At 41.3% G+C, this 14,114-nt stretch overlaps 1 protein-coding gene across 2 annotated transcripts in view; it reads right to left on the reverse strand.

The window, feature by feature from the left end:
* Positions 1–14,114, reverse strand: part of CYFIP1 (cytoplasmic FMR1 interacting protein 1) — an 84,305-nt gene that overhangs the window by 50,618 nt on the left and 19,573 nt on the right. For both annotated transcript variants that reach the window (XM_009637594.2, XM_035892875.1), the window contains 7 exons: positions 7,217–7,340; positions 6,942–7,031; positions 5,470–5,547; positions 4,277–4,378; positions 2,870–3,051; positions 1,420–1,516; positions 1,153–1,281 (listed from right to left, as the gene is read on the reverse strand). In XM_009637594.2, coding sequence (XP_009635889.2) covers positions 1,153–1,281; positions 1,420–1,516; positions 2,870–3,051; positions 4,277–4,378; positions 5,470–5,547; positions 6,942–7,031; positions 7,217–7,333 — 795 coding nt within the window. In that variant the 5' untranslated portion in view covers positions 7,334–7,340. The remainder of the gene's footprint in view (positions 1–1,152; positions 1,282–1,419; positions 1,517–2,869; positions 3,052–4,276; positions 4,379–5,469; positions 5,548–6,941; positions 7,032–7,216; positions 7,341–14,114) is intronic.

Consider the following 14,114-nt stretch of genomic DNA (forward strand, 5'->3'; position numbering starts at 1 on the left):
AAGATAAAAGCAAACCTCTCTGCAAAAGGACCTCAGAGGTAAAAACCTGCTGCAGTAAGACCATTTTTCATATCATTAACAAAAAAAAAAAAAAAAAAGAGTAGTATTTAAAAACACATTCCTGAAACACCCACCCTCCTTCAAACAGCCTGATCAGTTATCCTTAAAAGATGCTACTTATTTGTATAAAGGTTTAGCATACAAAAAAATCTCACTGAAACTAGAGTCTGGCTATTTTTAGGCAGGGTTTTTTTTCACTTGCATTTCATTGAAATTCTATATGTGCAAACTGATCTGTAACAGAATTTTAGATCTAACATCTTTGACCTATTGCTTTATATGGCTTTCAGCATATCTCTGAATTATATACATAAGAACTCAGAAGTATCCAAAAAAAAAGTTATAATTCAGAATTTAAAATAACAGGAGCTGAACAGTAGCCACTTAATGTGTTCTAAGCACACATTTACCAAACAAAAGGCCTAAATATGAAAGACATGATGGACATCCCTGCAGACAGAACACAAAATGTTCTAGAGGTCATGCTTTATTTCAGGATGCTTGTATTTGGTCCTAATAAACAGAGCTCTTCAGAAGTTAAACACTGAAGTGACTCAAAATATTTGTCATGAGGCAAATTTTCAATTCTTACTCTATATTTCTTTCTTCCACTGCAAGGCATGCAGCTGATAAGATCAACCACACTTCACATTGCTCAGCACTCTCTTATTACGTGTATGTTTTCCATCTAACTAAACTTACCTACTTACTAATCATAATTTTAAGCTACTTGTTCCCTGAAATCTTTGATACACAGCCTCACCTCCAACAGCTTTTTATACAAACTTGCCACATATCTAAAACCAAAATGTAGTGGTTCCTTTCTGTTGCCATACTTCATAGAAACATAGTTTCACGGAAATGGTTTCCTACCAAGGCTGGAAATAATAAATATATAAATATTAACAATAAATTTATAATAAAAAGACAACAGAGAGGGGAAAAAAGAAAAAGGAATAATTTGAGTTATTTGGTTAAGCTGGTTCATTTAAAAAAACAATAAAAAGAACCAAAACAAAAACCCTCAGGAATTCAGACATCAGTGACCTGCCTGAACAATTCTTTTTTATTTTGTACCAGAAAGAAACTTACTTTCAAAAGCATATGTTTCTCACTGGGTGTTAGATACATTTTGTTCTCATAGTAGTCCACACACAAATTTACAATATCTGCAAGCAGTTCTTCATAGCCAACGATGACCTCCAACTGCTGCTGTAAAGACTGGAAAAAAAGACGACAAGGATATTAGTCAACTAGTTGTACTCCCTGGGGAACAACAGTTACTACCAAACTGGAAGAGTTTATTTTAATAGTTTTGTAAAGCATTAGGTATTTTGCAAAAAGACAATTAAAGCTTACTTGTGTTATCTTGTTGTGGTTAGCAAGGAACATGGAGAGGTTCTGGGATTCTTGAATGGACTGAGGATCTGCCATTTTCCGCAGGAACTGAGCAGCTCTTTGAAAACAGAAGAAAAAACAGTATTTCCCTTTGGCAGGACTGCTTGTAACCAAATCCTTCCCCTCTCAATAGAAACACACTCATCCCCAAATCTACCAGGGGAACTGTTAAGTTTGTCAGCATGTCTTTAGCTGCCAGTACAATGGCATTCACCATGAAAGATTGTCAACCTCAGTGCCTCTCCAACCTCCAAACTCCTGAATCAAGTAGAAAGAGAACTTGTCAGACATAGCCAGTACTTTTTTACCACAGCTTCGTAAAAGTGAGTTATCCAAACACAGGCTACAGACTCAACAAATCTGCATCAAGAGCATGTTTCATAAAAGATAAATGGAAGGCTTTTTAGGAAAACAGGTGAAAAGAAATGTGAGAGTTCACTATAAGAGAGATATGGACTTAATTTATCACAATAGAACTGTTTTCCAATCCCGAATCCCCCACTGCACCTTAGTTAAAAGACCCAGCGCAACCTAAAAACCAGTGGGTATATCCCTCAACTGATGGGGGCAGCAGTGGCTCTATAGACTGAAGCCACACAACAAACCAGGAAAAGTCAGCTTTCTGGAAACCAGAGTTTGTCCTCCAGAAGCACATCTCCAAAGGAAAAAAAAAACAAACCATAAACCAATAAGTTTAAGAGGTCTCCAGGCACAACAACTACAAAAGGCAACTACTGGTAGGGGCAGAAATTAAATCTCATGTAAGTGGAAGCAGCACAGATAAAATTGGCTAGTCATTGCCTGAACGGTTTTCTTTATGAAAGACCACAGATGCTACAGCTAACATAAAAATTGTCTTCCCCGGCTGCTCTGACCACCGTGTTCCAGAAAAGATACCCGATACCACCTGGCAGCTCAAGCACAAAACTTGGCCACTGATATCCCCCCCGTCCTCTCCTCCCTGCTACACCTGCGGTTACGATGACCTTGAATAGCAAAGCTGAAATGTCTTAAAAACAAGTATAACAGCTCTCAGCTACAAATGTCAAAAGTGGATGCCAAAAATAGAATAGGATAGGACAGAACAGAAGTGGCACAAGCAACCAGAAAGCCGGTTTGCCCTCAAACTTAAAAAGCTTTATTGAGCAAAGCATATTCATTACATTTAGCATACACTGACAGCTTGCCATTAAAAGGCAGAACCTATTGCTGCTGGAAGAACAGAAGAAAATAGATTTATGCAACTGCCTAACTGCAGTCAGTGCATCCCTAGTTTCAAGGTGATCTGTCCCACACATGAAGGGTCTACTTTTGAAGAGAAACTGGCAGAAAAAGAGCAACTGCTGCCATCTCGTGGGAGGCCTGTACCCTGGCAGCAGAAACCCGGGTCCTGTTGCTCCTTGCCGCTTACCGCTTGTAGGCTGAATGGTCGTTCTTCACGCTGCACTTCATATTTTTCAGCTCATCCAATACCGCAAACATGTTGATGAATTTGCCCAGCGTGATCAGATATGCTTCAGACACGAAGTCCTTCCTCCTCTCCGCATGGCACAAGCGTCTCACCTCCCCACAAAATCGTTCAATCGCATTTCTCTATTGGGGGAAAAAAAGAGAAGAAATGGAGTAAAAGCCATGACGTTTCCAGGAAAAAAGTATAACTAGATCTAGTCCACTGGAAAGCGCTGATGAAGCAGAAAAACGTTTAAAGCACACAAGGCTAATAGGGCATCAGCACAGACTTTCCAGCTCCACCTCTACTTGCTGTGTGCTACAAGTGTCACCAGTGATTTTTGCCACAGAGCTTGCCTGGCACAAGGGGTAGGGTTCTTCTTTGCAGATTAAAGTCATGAAAGTTTAAAGTCTCTTTGAAACAAGTGATTTCATGTTGTTTAGTGAGAAAGCATATACACATTAAAAGGCAGATTATAGGTACATTCTCTTAAAACCAAAAAAACCCCACAGCACAATCATTAACAGCAATATAGGCCAACTCACAAAATCAGCCTGCCACATGTTTATTTGCGGGCTTATTTCCAAGTGTATATCAGGGCCATGTGAGATGGAGATTACAAGTACCAAAAAAAGACAGCAACTTCGCACATAAAGAGGAATCTCTTCCGAGTTTAGAACACTGATCTCCTTGAACAAAAGGAGATTGTTCATAGTCGGTAAGATCCGCTGGTTGGGGAAGACGACAGGAAATACTACATTTCAGTCTCCTCTTCCTGTGTGCTCCGGGGCTTGCGGCCTCTAGCTGCTCTGGCTCCCTCTGAATAGTGCCTGGAAACATCCTCAGTCCATTGAGCCAAACGGCAAACTGCCAGCAGGGGAGGGGAAAGCAAGACAGACTGCTATTCTCCAGCGCCCACATAGCTCGGGTGGCTGGCAGGTCACAACAACTGGGTTAGCTTGCCTCAGTTATGAATTTCCATAGCAAAGTTGCACCTGCTGCTCTGGTATCCAGACTTCTGGATCCCTTGGCCCCCAAGAAATAGTTTCTGTGCTGAGATGCTTCTATGTATACATGTGAAACATACTCTATTTCGATTTCCTTTCTTCCTAAAGTGCCAGGACTGTCCCCATGTGCTACATAGGGACTATAGGCAACTACCTTTGATTTTATGCTGAATGTCTTAATGGAGATTGCCTGAAGATTTTAAGGTAGGCATTTGAGATTCTGCCCTTCTGTGAAGCAATATGGGGGTCTTTTTCAAAGTATGACGACTTGGTTCAGCATCTGAGCATGCAATATCAAGCATACAAAACAGGAATAAAAAAATACAAGCCTACTGACAAATTTTGTTTTCCTTCCTTTTACCTGAAAATACATAAAATTCATCAGTTTTGTGACTTCTGGCTCCAGAACTTCCACGGTTTTCTCATAAATTTCTACTCTGTTAGGCTGCTCGTTGCACTTGACCTGGGGACAATTAAAAAGATCATTACATTTGGAACTTTTCCTCATAAAGCTTCAGAATGAGGCAATGACAACTCGAGAAAATGCATTATCATCTTAAAGAGACAAATTTAAGGCATAAATTGCTGGTTTTGGTAACTTTATGCTAGTCTTCTAAGATTAACTGTGTGTGTTAAAAAATAAAATAATTTTTAAAAAAAAAATCTAATATTTTTTTCTTTCTACTACCTCACAGCAAATAATTTAGTTTTCAACACCTCTGTATGGTTAGGACAATATTATTTCCACATTATTAAGCCACTTGCTGAAAGTCATGCATTACAATAGGGCCAAAATCAGAAATTAAAACAGATTACCTGATTTCTACTCTAAATATTTAAAGCACAGGGTAAGCCTTTCTTGCATTCCAGTACAAAAACAATTGCATTACAAAATCCCTATAAGGCAGGCAAGTGTCAGCTCATGATTATAATTTGTTCAGTTTTCTGATACATCTTAATATTCCTCCCACCCCACCTCTGTACAGCCGTTCCCAGACACTTGAGGCTGCGTATTGACTTCTCACCTATTCACAGGGTTTTAATTCACATACAGATCAATAAAACACTGCATGGCTCTGATATTCAGGAAATTACCACCTAGGATGTTTAGAAACTTAAATGTTTAACCTGAATTGTAATTAATACATGCTATGCCACCTGTTAAACTTGTTCTGAACTTAATTATTAAGCTGGGAGGAGTCCTTTCTGTTGAATGAAATTAAATTTTCATTCAAACAGATCTGACAATCAAAGATTTTCCTTCTAGAAAACATACTCCTGTATTACTCTTGGACCAATCAGTAAGATTAACAGAAAACCCATGAGGTATTGCTATAGCTCCCTTATTAAAAAAAAGAACAAACAAACCCCACAAAAAAAAGACCAACCAGTCCCCAAGTGCTGAAAGACAGTATGGCATGCACAGCTTGCCTATTCGATAGTCAAAGTAGACTACATTTCATAGCTCCTTGATAAAGCTATAACCATGCAACTCCACACCAAAATAAGACAGAAGTTCACATGATGCGCGGCAGTTTAATTTTCATCCTTTACCTGAGGAATGGCTCTTGAGCAGCTTCTCCATGTATATAACATGACTGCATATTCCTGCCCCTCTTCTAGCATTTCATTCTGTAAGAAACTCAGCATAATTAGCCACTGTAATATAAAAGGGTTAAATCCATTTGTCTTACATCATTCCAAATACTTGTCCAAACAAACCTATTTCTCTTATCAGAATATATATGTACAAACACAAATATATCGCAAGCTGAATGATACATCATACTGAATGTATGTAAAGTAATACCATAATTCATAGACTCAGCTGGCATTTTACATGTATTAGGGCTGACCAGCTACTGATGTCCAACTTGGCTATAATCCAACAGCTAAAAAAAACTTTTCATTTATTCTCAGTCATCTGTTTTAGCACCCAACCTAATTCCGAGAGAATTCACATCATCATCTTCAAACCACATAAGCCACCAAACACCTACCAGACCACTAATGAACAACTGCAGCAATTATGCCTACCTAATGACAAAAATTATCATCTCCCCAGATCGATTGGGTTTTGTGTTGTTCTTTCTTCCCCAAACTAAAGACACTGTGATCTAAAAATAAAAATGCTAATTGGGGGTGGGAGGACATTTGTATTTCTTTTCTGGTACCACAGGTGGAATGGTCAAGGATGTAAGAGTCAGCACATGCAGAGCAATATCCTTTTTTATGTGTCAAAGGAGAGGGCCTACAACATCCAAACAATCAAAACAGGTTAAGGAGTCACTAGATAACTTTAAGAGTAGATTGGTGTAAATTTACATAATTTTCAGTAGCATTTAATCAGGTGCTTAACCTGCCTATTCCACTGTTTGTGAACTGGCTTTTAGAATTACAAGACATATTATTCCTCAATTTCCAAGAGTGCCATGAAACAACAACAAGTTCAGTACAGACCAGCATCTGCAGCCTGGAAGTTCTTTTGTATCCCAAAACAGCAACACCATCAGCAGAGATAGATGGAGTTACTAAGTGCATGAAGTCTTATATTGTGGAACTGTTAAAAACCACAGAATACCTTACACAAAAGCACACCAATAAACCACTAACATACACACTCCACAGTGAGGAAGACCACAAAAACCTTTCAACACCGCTAAACTGAAAGAGAAGTAGGGGAAATTTGGGAGGATGGAAGGTAATTTTTCACTCAAGTTACAGCAACTACCTGTCAATACAACTAAATCACTTCAGAATACTGGAAAAATGCACAAAGAAAACAAGAAACTTTTAAAGAACATTGGTTGACGAAGAAGAAAGACCATTTTAAAATTACCAGGAAGTACATGTAGGAAAAAAGAAAAGCCACACACTTTTTCATCTGGCCACCTCCTGGAAGTGTTGCAGGTAACTTGGTTTCTGGTTTTCTGTGACCACAATTCTTGTAATGAAATGCAAGAAGACATGTTCCTCTCCGTTTCTTCCAAGTTAACACAAAAGTACATAACCAAACATCTACTTACCATGCTAGAGTGGACTGTAGCTTGCTCAATGTATCTTGCAATGCCAGTGACAAATGCATTTCTGTCTTCAAAATTAGTGTTGAAGTTTGGCTGCAGAGAAAGCAAAATGCAGAATTTCATCCTTGGTAGGGAAAAGAATTTATATATATATAAATATTGCAAATATAAACACACTTTGGTTTTAGGTTTGGGTTTTTTTTTTTGAAAAGCACATACTCTTGTTCTTAACAGCAATGGGAAATGGAAAAACTCTTTTGCCTGCAATGACAACACACCTGGTAAAGCAGAGATGATGGCGGGGGTTCAATACACGGTTGCTGATCTGGCAACGGTAATTCTTCCAAGAGGTCCACATTGGACAAGGCATCCTCCAGCGTTACTTGAGCAGTCATTTTGCACCTGGTTAAAAATACAGACATACATATAGATGTGTATACACACATACATATAGATTTGTATATGTTATTACATACGCAGAAAACAAATGAGTAATATGAAGAGCAGGGAACTACTTATGTTGTGGGAAACGTGCAGTTGCCCTTCAACCATAACATATGGGAAACAGTCAAAGTGAAACCCGGTTGCTTTTAGTATGCAAGTATATAAAAAAAAAAAGACTTCTAGGACTAACATTCTCCTCTTTACTTTTAAGAGTTGAGAAATTTTTCTTTTCTCCCATGGCCGTACAGAAGAAATACACAAAAAATAGAGGAAAGGGTGACCTCTAATGCACAGTAAAGAAAGGAAAACTACTATGTAACCTAGAAGGAAAGTTATTCCGTGGTCTGCTTCAGTTACAATAAACACAAAAAAATCCTGTAACAGGTGTGGGTATAAAACCTTCCTGTAAGGTTTCAGTTTTGAGCTGATGAGTCTTCAAACCCTTATCCGTAGATACTACTGCCAACCCATCTTCAGGAGACCTGGCTGTCAGAAGGTACCAGCAGTCCCCAGTGTTTCATGCCCTAGGACATCCAGATCCACCTGGAGTGGTTAGCAATAAGGAGGCACAAAACCCCTCAGGGTCACGGCGATCTCCGTACACCTCTGGCTGTTGCCATGGCATGGGTGTTTGAATCAAGAACAGCAACGAGAAGAAATTTTAGGAAGAAAGCATGAGGTAAAGAACAACTCAGCCACCCACTTTTCTAGAATGACCTACTCATCCTCCTTGGTGGTGTCAAAAATTCCGCATTTTCAAGGTAACACCTCTAATCAATCTGTCTCTTTTTTTCCATAGGGCTCTGCAAGCTATTTTTCCCCACCTACAAGAGCAAACCCATGCACCTACTACAAAGGGAGCATCCGAGCGCTGCCCTCAGCTCTAGCCAGGAGGGCAGACACAGCCCCTGAAGCACAAGGGCCCGCAGCCCGGAGGAGCAGAGGGGCCCTGTGTGGCATGCGTTGCCCCCATGGAGTCATGGCCATCCCTGCATGCAGCATGGGAATGAGCAGAACTCACCATGGCTTTACCAAAAGCTCACCATGAGAGAGAGCCGGGATGCGCTGGCAATCCCCCTGCTCGCTGCTCTTTTAGCAGCCTGGCAGGAAAACCTCCTCTCCTTCTCTTACCTCATTATGGTTTCCTGAGGAAAGCCCCACAGGAACAACAGCTTTACCTCCAAGGAAGGGCTCAGCTGACAAAAAACCCCACCCAAAACCCAAAGCAAAGGGAAGGAAGCAGCCAGAAGCGATTCCCTATCTCCCTTCAGAGACAAACCCTGCATCCCAAGCCATCGCCACAAAGTTAACACACCACGTAGGGAGAGAGCTCACCAACAACTTTAAATAACCACCATCGGAAAGGTCCACAGGCCTTTTGCTTCTTGAAACCCCAGCCCAAGCCTTGCTTCAAGCCTGAGCATCTGAGTTTTTGTTAAAATAAATAAATGCCCATATTGCGCAATTTGCAACCCTTGCTGAAAAACAAGGAAGGGCTGGACTGACAGGAGTGCTGGCTGGCAGACCTGCACCAGAACACTTGCCCAAGACCTGCCTACACCCAGCTCAAGCTTCTTCACAAGAACCGCAGTCATTCGCAAATTAGAGACTGGCAAAAACCACGGCATCCTCCCTTCGATAAATAAACAAATGCAAAAAAAATTCCACGTCTATGCAAAAGTCCTCTGAGGTGGTCAGGCTCTCAACAGCTTTACCCTAAAGGAAACAGCAGCAAGTTGCTAAGAAGACAGAGCATTTCAAATAAACAGTATTTTAATTTTTCGTTTGAGTATCTATAGATCAAGCTTTAGCTATAAAAGAAAACACAACACAACACTTTACACAGGTTAATTTAACTGAGAGGCTCCTTCCAACTTGAAACTTTTCTTCCTCTTAGCCTCTCTATCAAAGCAGAAACATCTGGCTGCACAGCTGCTCCGGGACACGCCAGCAGTGGGACCGATGGGCCCATAGCCCTCTCCCCGGCTGCACCTCAGGACCGGCAAACGGGCACAAAGCACTGGCTCCAAGAAACCACAATGGGGGCATACTACAGAAAACTGCTCCAGCCATGCTTCAAAAAACATAGCAAAAAATGGCTGCCCATTCTACACCAAAAATTACTGCTCTTACCCACGTAAAGGGGAGCTGTCATTGAGTGCACAAAAAGTGTCAGCACCCTCTCCCCAATGCATGCATCTTCTTTCTCCTCCTGAAACATGATCCATTGAGGACTCAGGTCCCTGGTGCAGAAGACAGCCAGGCATCCACACAAGCCAGGCTCCCGACTCGTGTTTCCTCAGCACTACAAGCAAATATTCTGAAGATATGGTCCTTAATCCCTGTACGTGCTATTTCAGAAAACACACCTGCATGCTTTTGGCCTCAGTATTTACAATTGCACGGGGGTTATTCTCCAGCATCAGCTTTCTATGTTCACACTATCAGACATTAGACTATCTGCGGATTATTTTTAATACTGGGAAAGTAATTTAAAAACAGAAATCAAAGCATAAGCAAAACCAAAATCCCATCTCACTTACACTGCCATCTAATAGCACACGTCTGGCAAACCCCCGTTAGCAGGCCAGAGGCACAAGCTAAAAACCAAAAGCTTCCTGCTGCCCTCTGGGTTGTAAAAAGAAATACGGGAAGGCACATTTCTCCAAGCCCTTCAGCATGATTTCCCAAAGACAGATCAGCATTCTTTGAACCAGGAAAACATAAGTAACCGGGCGCAGTGTGTTACAAAAGCCTTCTTGTTTTAAGGTTGCTCACCGACAGCTCCACTTCGTAATTTTGCCAAAGGTATCCAGACACCTGGCATCTTGTTGGCCAAGTTCAAGGCTCCTGCTCTCCAGCTTTTTACTCTGGTACCCAGCAAGATGTGAAAGAGGAAGCGGCACCTTCCTGCCCCAGCTTTGACAACATTTGCAAACGTTGTGAGGGCATGATTCACCCTTCCCCTCTGCCCCCCAGAAAGGGAGGTTTGACAGCGGCAGTGGGGGGGGGGAGCTGGAGCTTGGCCACACTCACACCGCGTTAGCCAGGAGGCAGCGACCCACAGCCAGGTGACACCACCGCATGGTCCGTGCCACCTCCTCACCTGATGCGGAAGCCTTGGGACCAGGACAGAGAAGATTTCCTAGAAGTTCAGGGGTTTTTTCTCCTTTTTTTTCTGCTTTTGTTGTTAATAAAACCAGCTCCAAGAGACAATGGCTGTTTCTGGAGGGCTGGCAAAACCAGAATTTCCTCCTCCCCCACCCCAAGTCTCAAAAAAATTAATTTAAGAAAACTAAAATTCCTAAGTCACAAAACTGGCTAGTTTTGACTCCTTAAGAGTCATTCACTATGGGTTCTTATAGGCGAAATTACTGGGCAGGAGAGCTAATACTTTAACAGACTCCTTTACGGCAGAGAACAGAAGAAACCTCAAAGGTCTACTTAAAAAATTCAGAAGCTGCAGTCTGATTAGGAGTTTACCTAAATGAGAACAGATGAAAATGCTGCAGTCATACCGATAATTATAGTTATACTAGTAAATTTACCCAAGCTGTGAGAATTACTTTCTTACTAAATTCCTACAATGTTGTGTTTTCAGCTTTGTACCTACCTAAGATTTTCCAGGATGGATTTTCTCAGGTAGAAGTTGTGTAAGAATTATTTCTGAAATAATCTTCTTTTCATTATCTTTGTATCAGGACCCATCATTACAGCAGTTAAGTAAAAATGCACTCCACAAACACGTTTTGCTGGATGCACACAACTTAATTAAAAATCATTCATTACCTGGCATCCTCTCCCCAGCAGAGAGAATCACATACACCAGCATGCTGTTTTGCTAAATTTTGGTGTTTGATGAGCACACTCATCTTTCTAAGCAGGAGACAGCAGCATCTGTGCGGATTGTCAGCTCCCTTCTCTGGATTTCAAAGCAAGAAAATCCCTGTCTCCTGCACAGACAAGCTTCAGCCTTACAGTGCCAAGTCCCACTGTGTTCAGGGATCGGAGGTATCAATCACAGGGTTTTTAGGGAAACTCTGAGTTATGTTAGTGCAAGGCCACTGACTAGCTTCAATCAAGATATTCTTCTTTTTCTCCAGTTCTGAAAGAGACGAGCACTGGCTGGGCCCGACCTGCTCAGAAAGGCTTGTGCTGCAGAGAAGCTCACTGAGCCGCCTCCATTGCATTTTGTCCACAAGAAAAACAAAACAAAAGGCACCAGACCTTGAAGTCCCTTTAGTGTTGTTTACATTTTGATTTAACTTTGGAGCTGGCTTACTATTGAAACATATTCAGACAAAAGAATTGCCAATCTTTTTTAAATGTCATAATTCTGTACTGTTGTTCACAGCCATGCAGCTGCTGCCCTGCTCACATTGCTCTGGTATTTAGAGGAATGTTAATCCTAACAGAGACACCATTTGCACACCTCCATCCTTACAGAATAATGTCGAAGTCTTTGCAAAAGATCTATATTCTTCATCCCAAGCATATCAGAAAACACCCAGCATGCATCTCTCAGCCTCGCTCTTTTAGGCCTCCTGAGGCTTCAGATTATTTGGAAAAAAAAATACAAACAGGAGCAAATTATGGCCAAAAGTATTTTGGACCAAAAAAAATAGAAAAGTGAACAGAAGACATAATAAAACACCAGAAGGTAAGGACTGAGAAAGCAGAGAGTAGAGAAAAGAGCATTAACTTCAGAATCGCTGTGAGAGAGGACTGCTGTAACACTATTCAGCTCTCAAGCTCAAAGTTAAAAAAATTCTCCCAAATTCTAGCGACTTAAGTAGTTATAAAAAAAATTTTGAGTTTTTAAGATTTCTTCCAGTCACAGAGTTAAGCAGGTCAGATTTATTTACCAAAGAGAAGATCAAAAGACAACTCAGGCACTCAGTCTATAAATAGCTAAAACAGGAAAGCTTTGCTTGATGATAGGAGATAGTTTTTACATGTGTGCAGCAACGGCACACACAATCCAACAGATGTAACTTGTAGCTAGCAACCAAGTTAAAAACAAAAAAATACAGGCAAAGCAAATGAACTTAGGTAACTGTAGGCCTCTGGAGACCTTGTTATAAATGCAGAAATTACCATGCAGTTCCTCTTTAGCCTCTGCCACAATCATTTGTCCAAGACTTCCCCAAAAACTGCCTCTAATGACCTTAAGAATCTATCCAGCTGAGCTTTAAAAAGACATTGATTCCCAACATAAAAAGTTCAACCTCAAATAACTGTTTGACAATATCTACTTACAGATGAAAAATAAAACCTTTCACTAGAAAAATTATGAGATGAAATTCTATGGCTGCGTTAGACAAGATCAGGAGATGATAAGGGTGGTATCATGTTATCACAAAACATTTAAAAAAAAAATAATCAAAAGGCATATTGAGTATCCTGAAAATATATAAGGAAAAAATGGGAAATAACTCCTTGGAGAGGTACAAGTACATATGCAGTTTAAATTACTTGCAAACTGGCATTATCCCCTAGACTAAGATTGTCAAGTGACCATTCCCACAGAAAACAGATATATAGTACAATTCAGTCCTTTGGTAAAAAAAAAAAAAAAAAAAAAAAAAAAGAAAAGAAATTAGGGAGTATCAAGCTACAATGAAAGCAACTTTTCTTCAGAAGACACTGATCTAGACTATTACACAGCAAGAAGAGGCATTCACTTTATGGCAATCCTTGCTCTCCTTTTATCCTTGCTCTCCTTTTTGGATCACTCAAAAATTTGACACCCTGGGAACACCTGAGCACCCTCGCCTTGAGGTCTTTAAGGATTTATCCTCACACAACCATCAGAGCAGTAAACCAGCAGTCTTCCCGCTTGAAACATGGCGGGTTGCAGCAAGTGATGGTCTGGATACGGTGACAATTTCCAGGCAGTTTTTGCTATCAGCTCCTTATGGTACATCTTGCCTTACTGCTGCCTACTGGAAAGGTCAGGCGAGGGACACAACTGGGTCTATTGCTACCACATGTTCATCTCATGACCTGTAAGGTAAACTTCCATGGAAAATGAAAGAAGGGTTTAGCTGATAAGACACCAAGATCTGAAGAGCGAGCAGGCAATGCTGCGGAGAGGGAACCCCTCCCCAGAACCGACATTACACATGGAGGTGCTGCAGCCACCCTCACTGCCCAGGGCACTCGAGCTGATAAGGTGAGCAAAAGATCGTCTAATTTGGGCAACAGCTCAGCTGTTCACAAATGGCAATTTCCTTTTATCATTAAACTCTGATTAAAAATAAAAAAAAGTATGAAAGAGACAATAACATAAAGAATCTGCACTTTTTTCAGCTTAACTTCAGCTGAATTACCAGAATGTCCCAACAGCCTGAGAGTAAAACAAGTGTCTTTGCTCAGCTGGGTTCAGTTGGGTCCCCAAGCTGCCCCGGAATGAAGGGCTGCAGCAAGCGAGTAGCGGTAGATGAAAAAGTGATGGATGAAACAACTTCCCTCCCCTTGCCCATCCCGCTTTTTGGATGGACTCTGAAAACAGGTGCTGAAAAATGAGGCATGTCTGCTCCTGACTGAACCGCCAGCTGCCCAGGCTGCCCCCGCGGCAGCGATAGCAGAGCAAACCCCTCCGGAGGCCCTGTCCCCTCCAGCGCAGGCCACCTACCACTGCTTTCTCTTTTGACAGACCCTCTCCCTTCCCTCCCTGCCCCAAATGCACACACCACACCCTCGATCCGCGCTTGGCCAGGCAGGCGGGAA

This window comes from Egretta garzetta, unplaced genomic scaffold (assembly GCF_000687185.1).
Source record: "Egretta garzetta isolate BGI_Z169 unplaced genomic scaffold, ASM68718v1 scaffold370, whole genome shotgun sequence".
In the NCBI taxonomy this organism is placed as follows: Eukaryota; Metazoa; Chordata; class Aves; order Pelecaniformes; family Ardeidae; genus Egretta; species Egretta garzetta.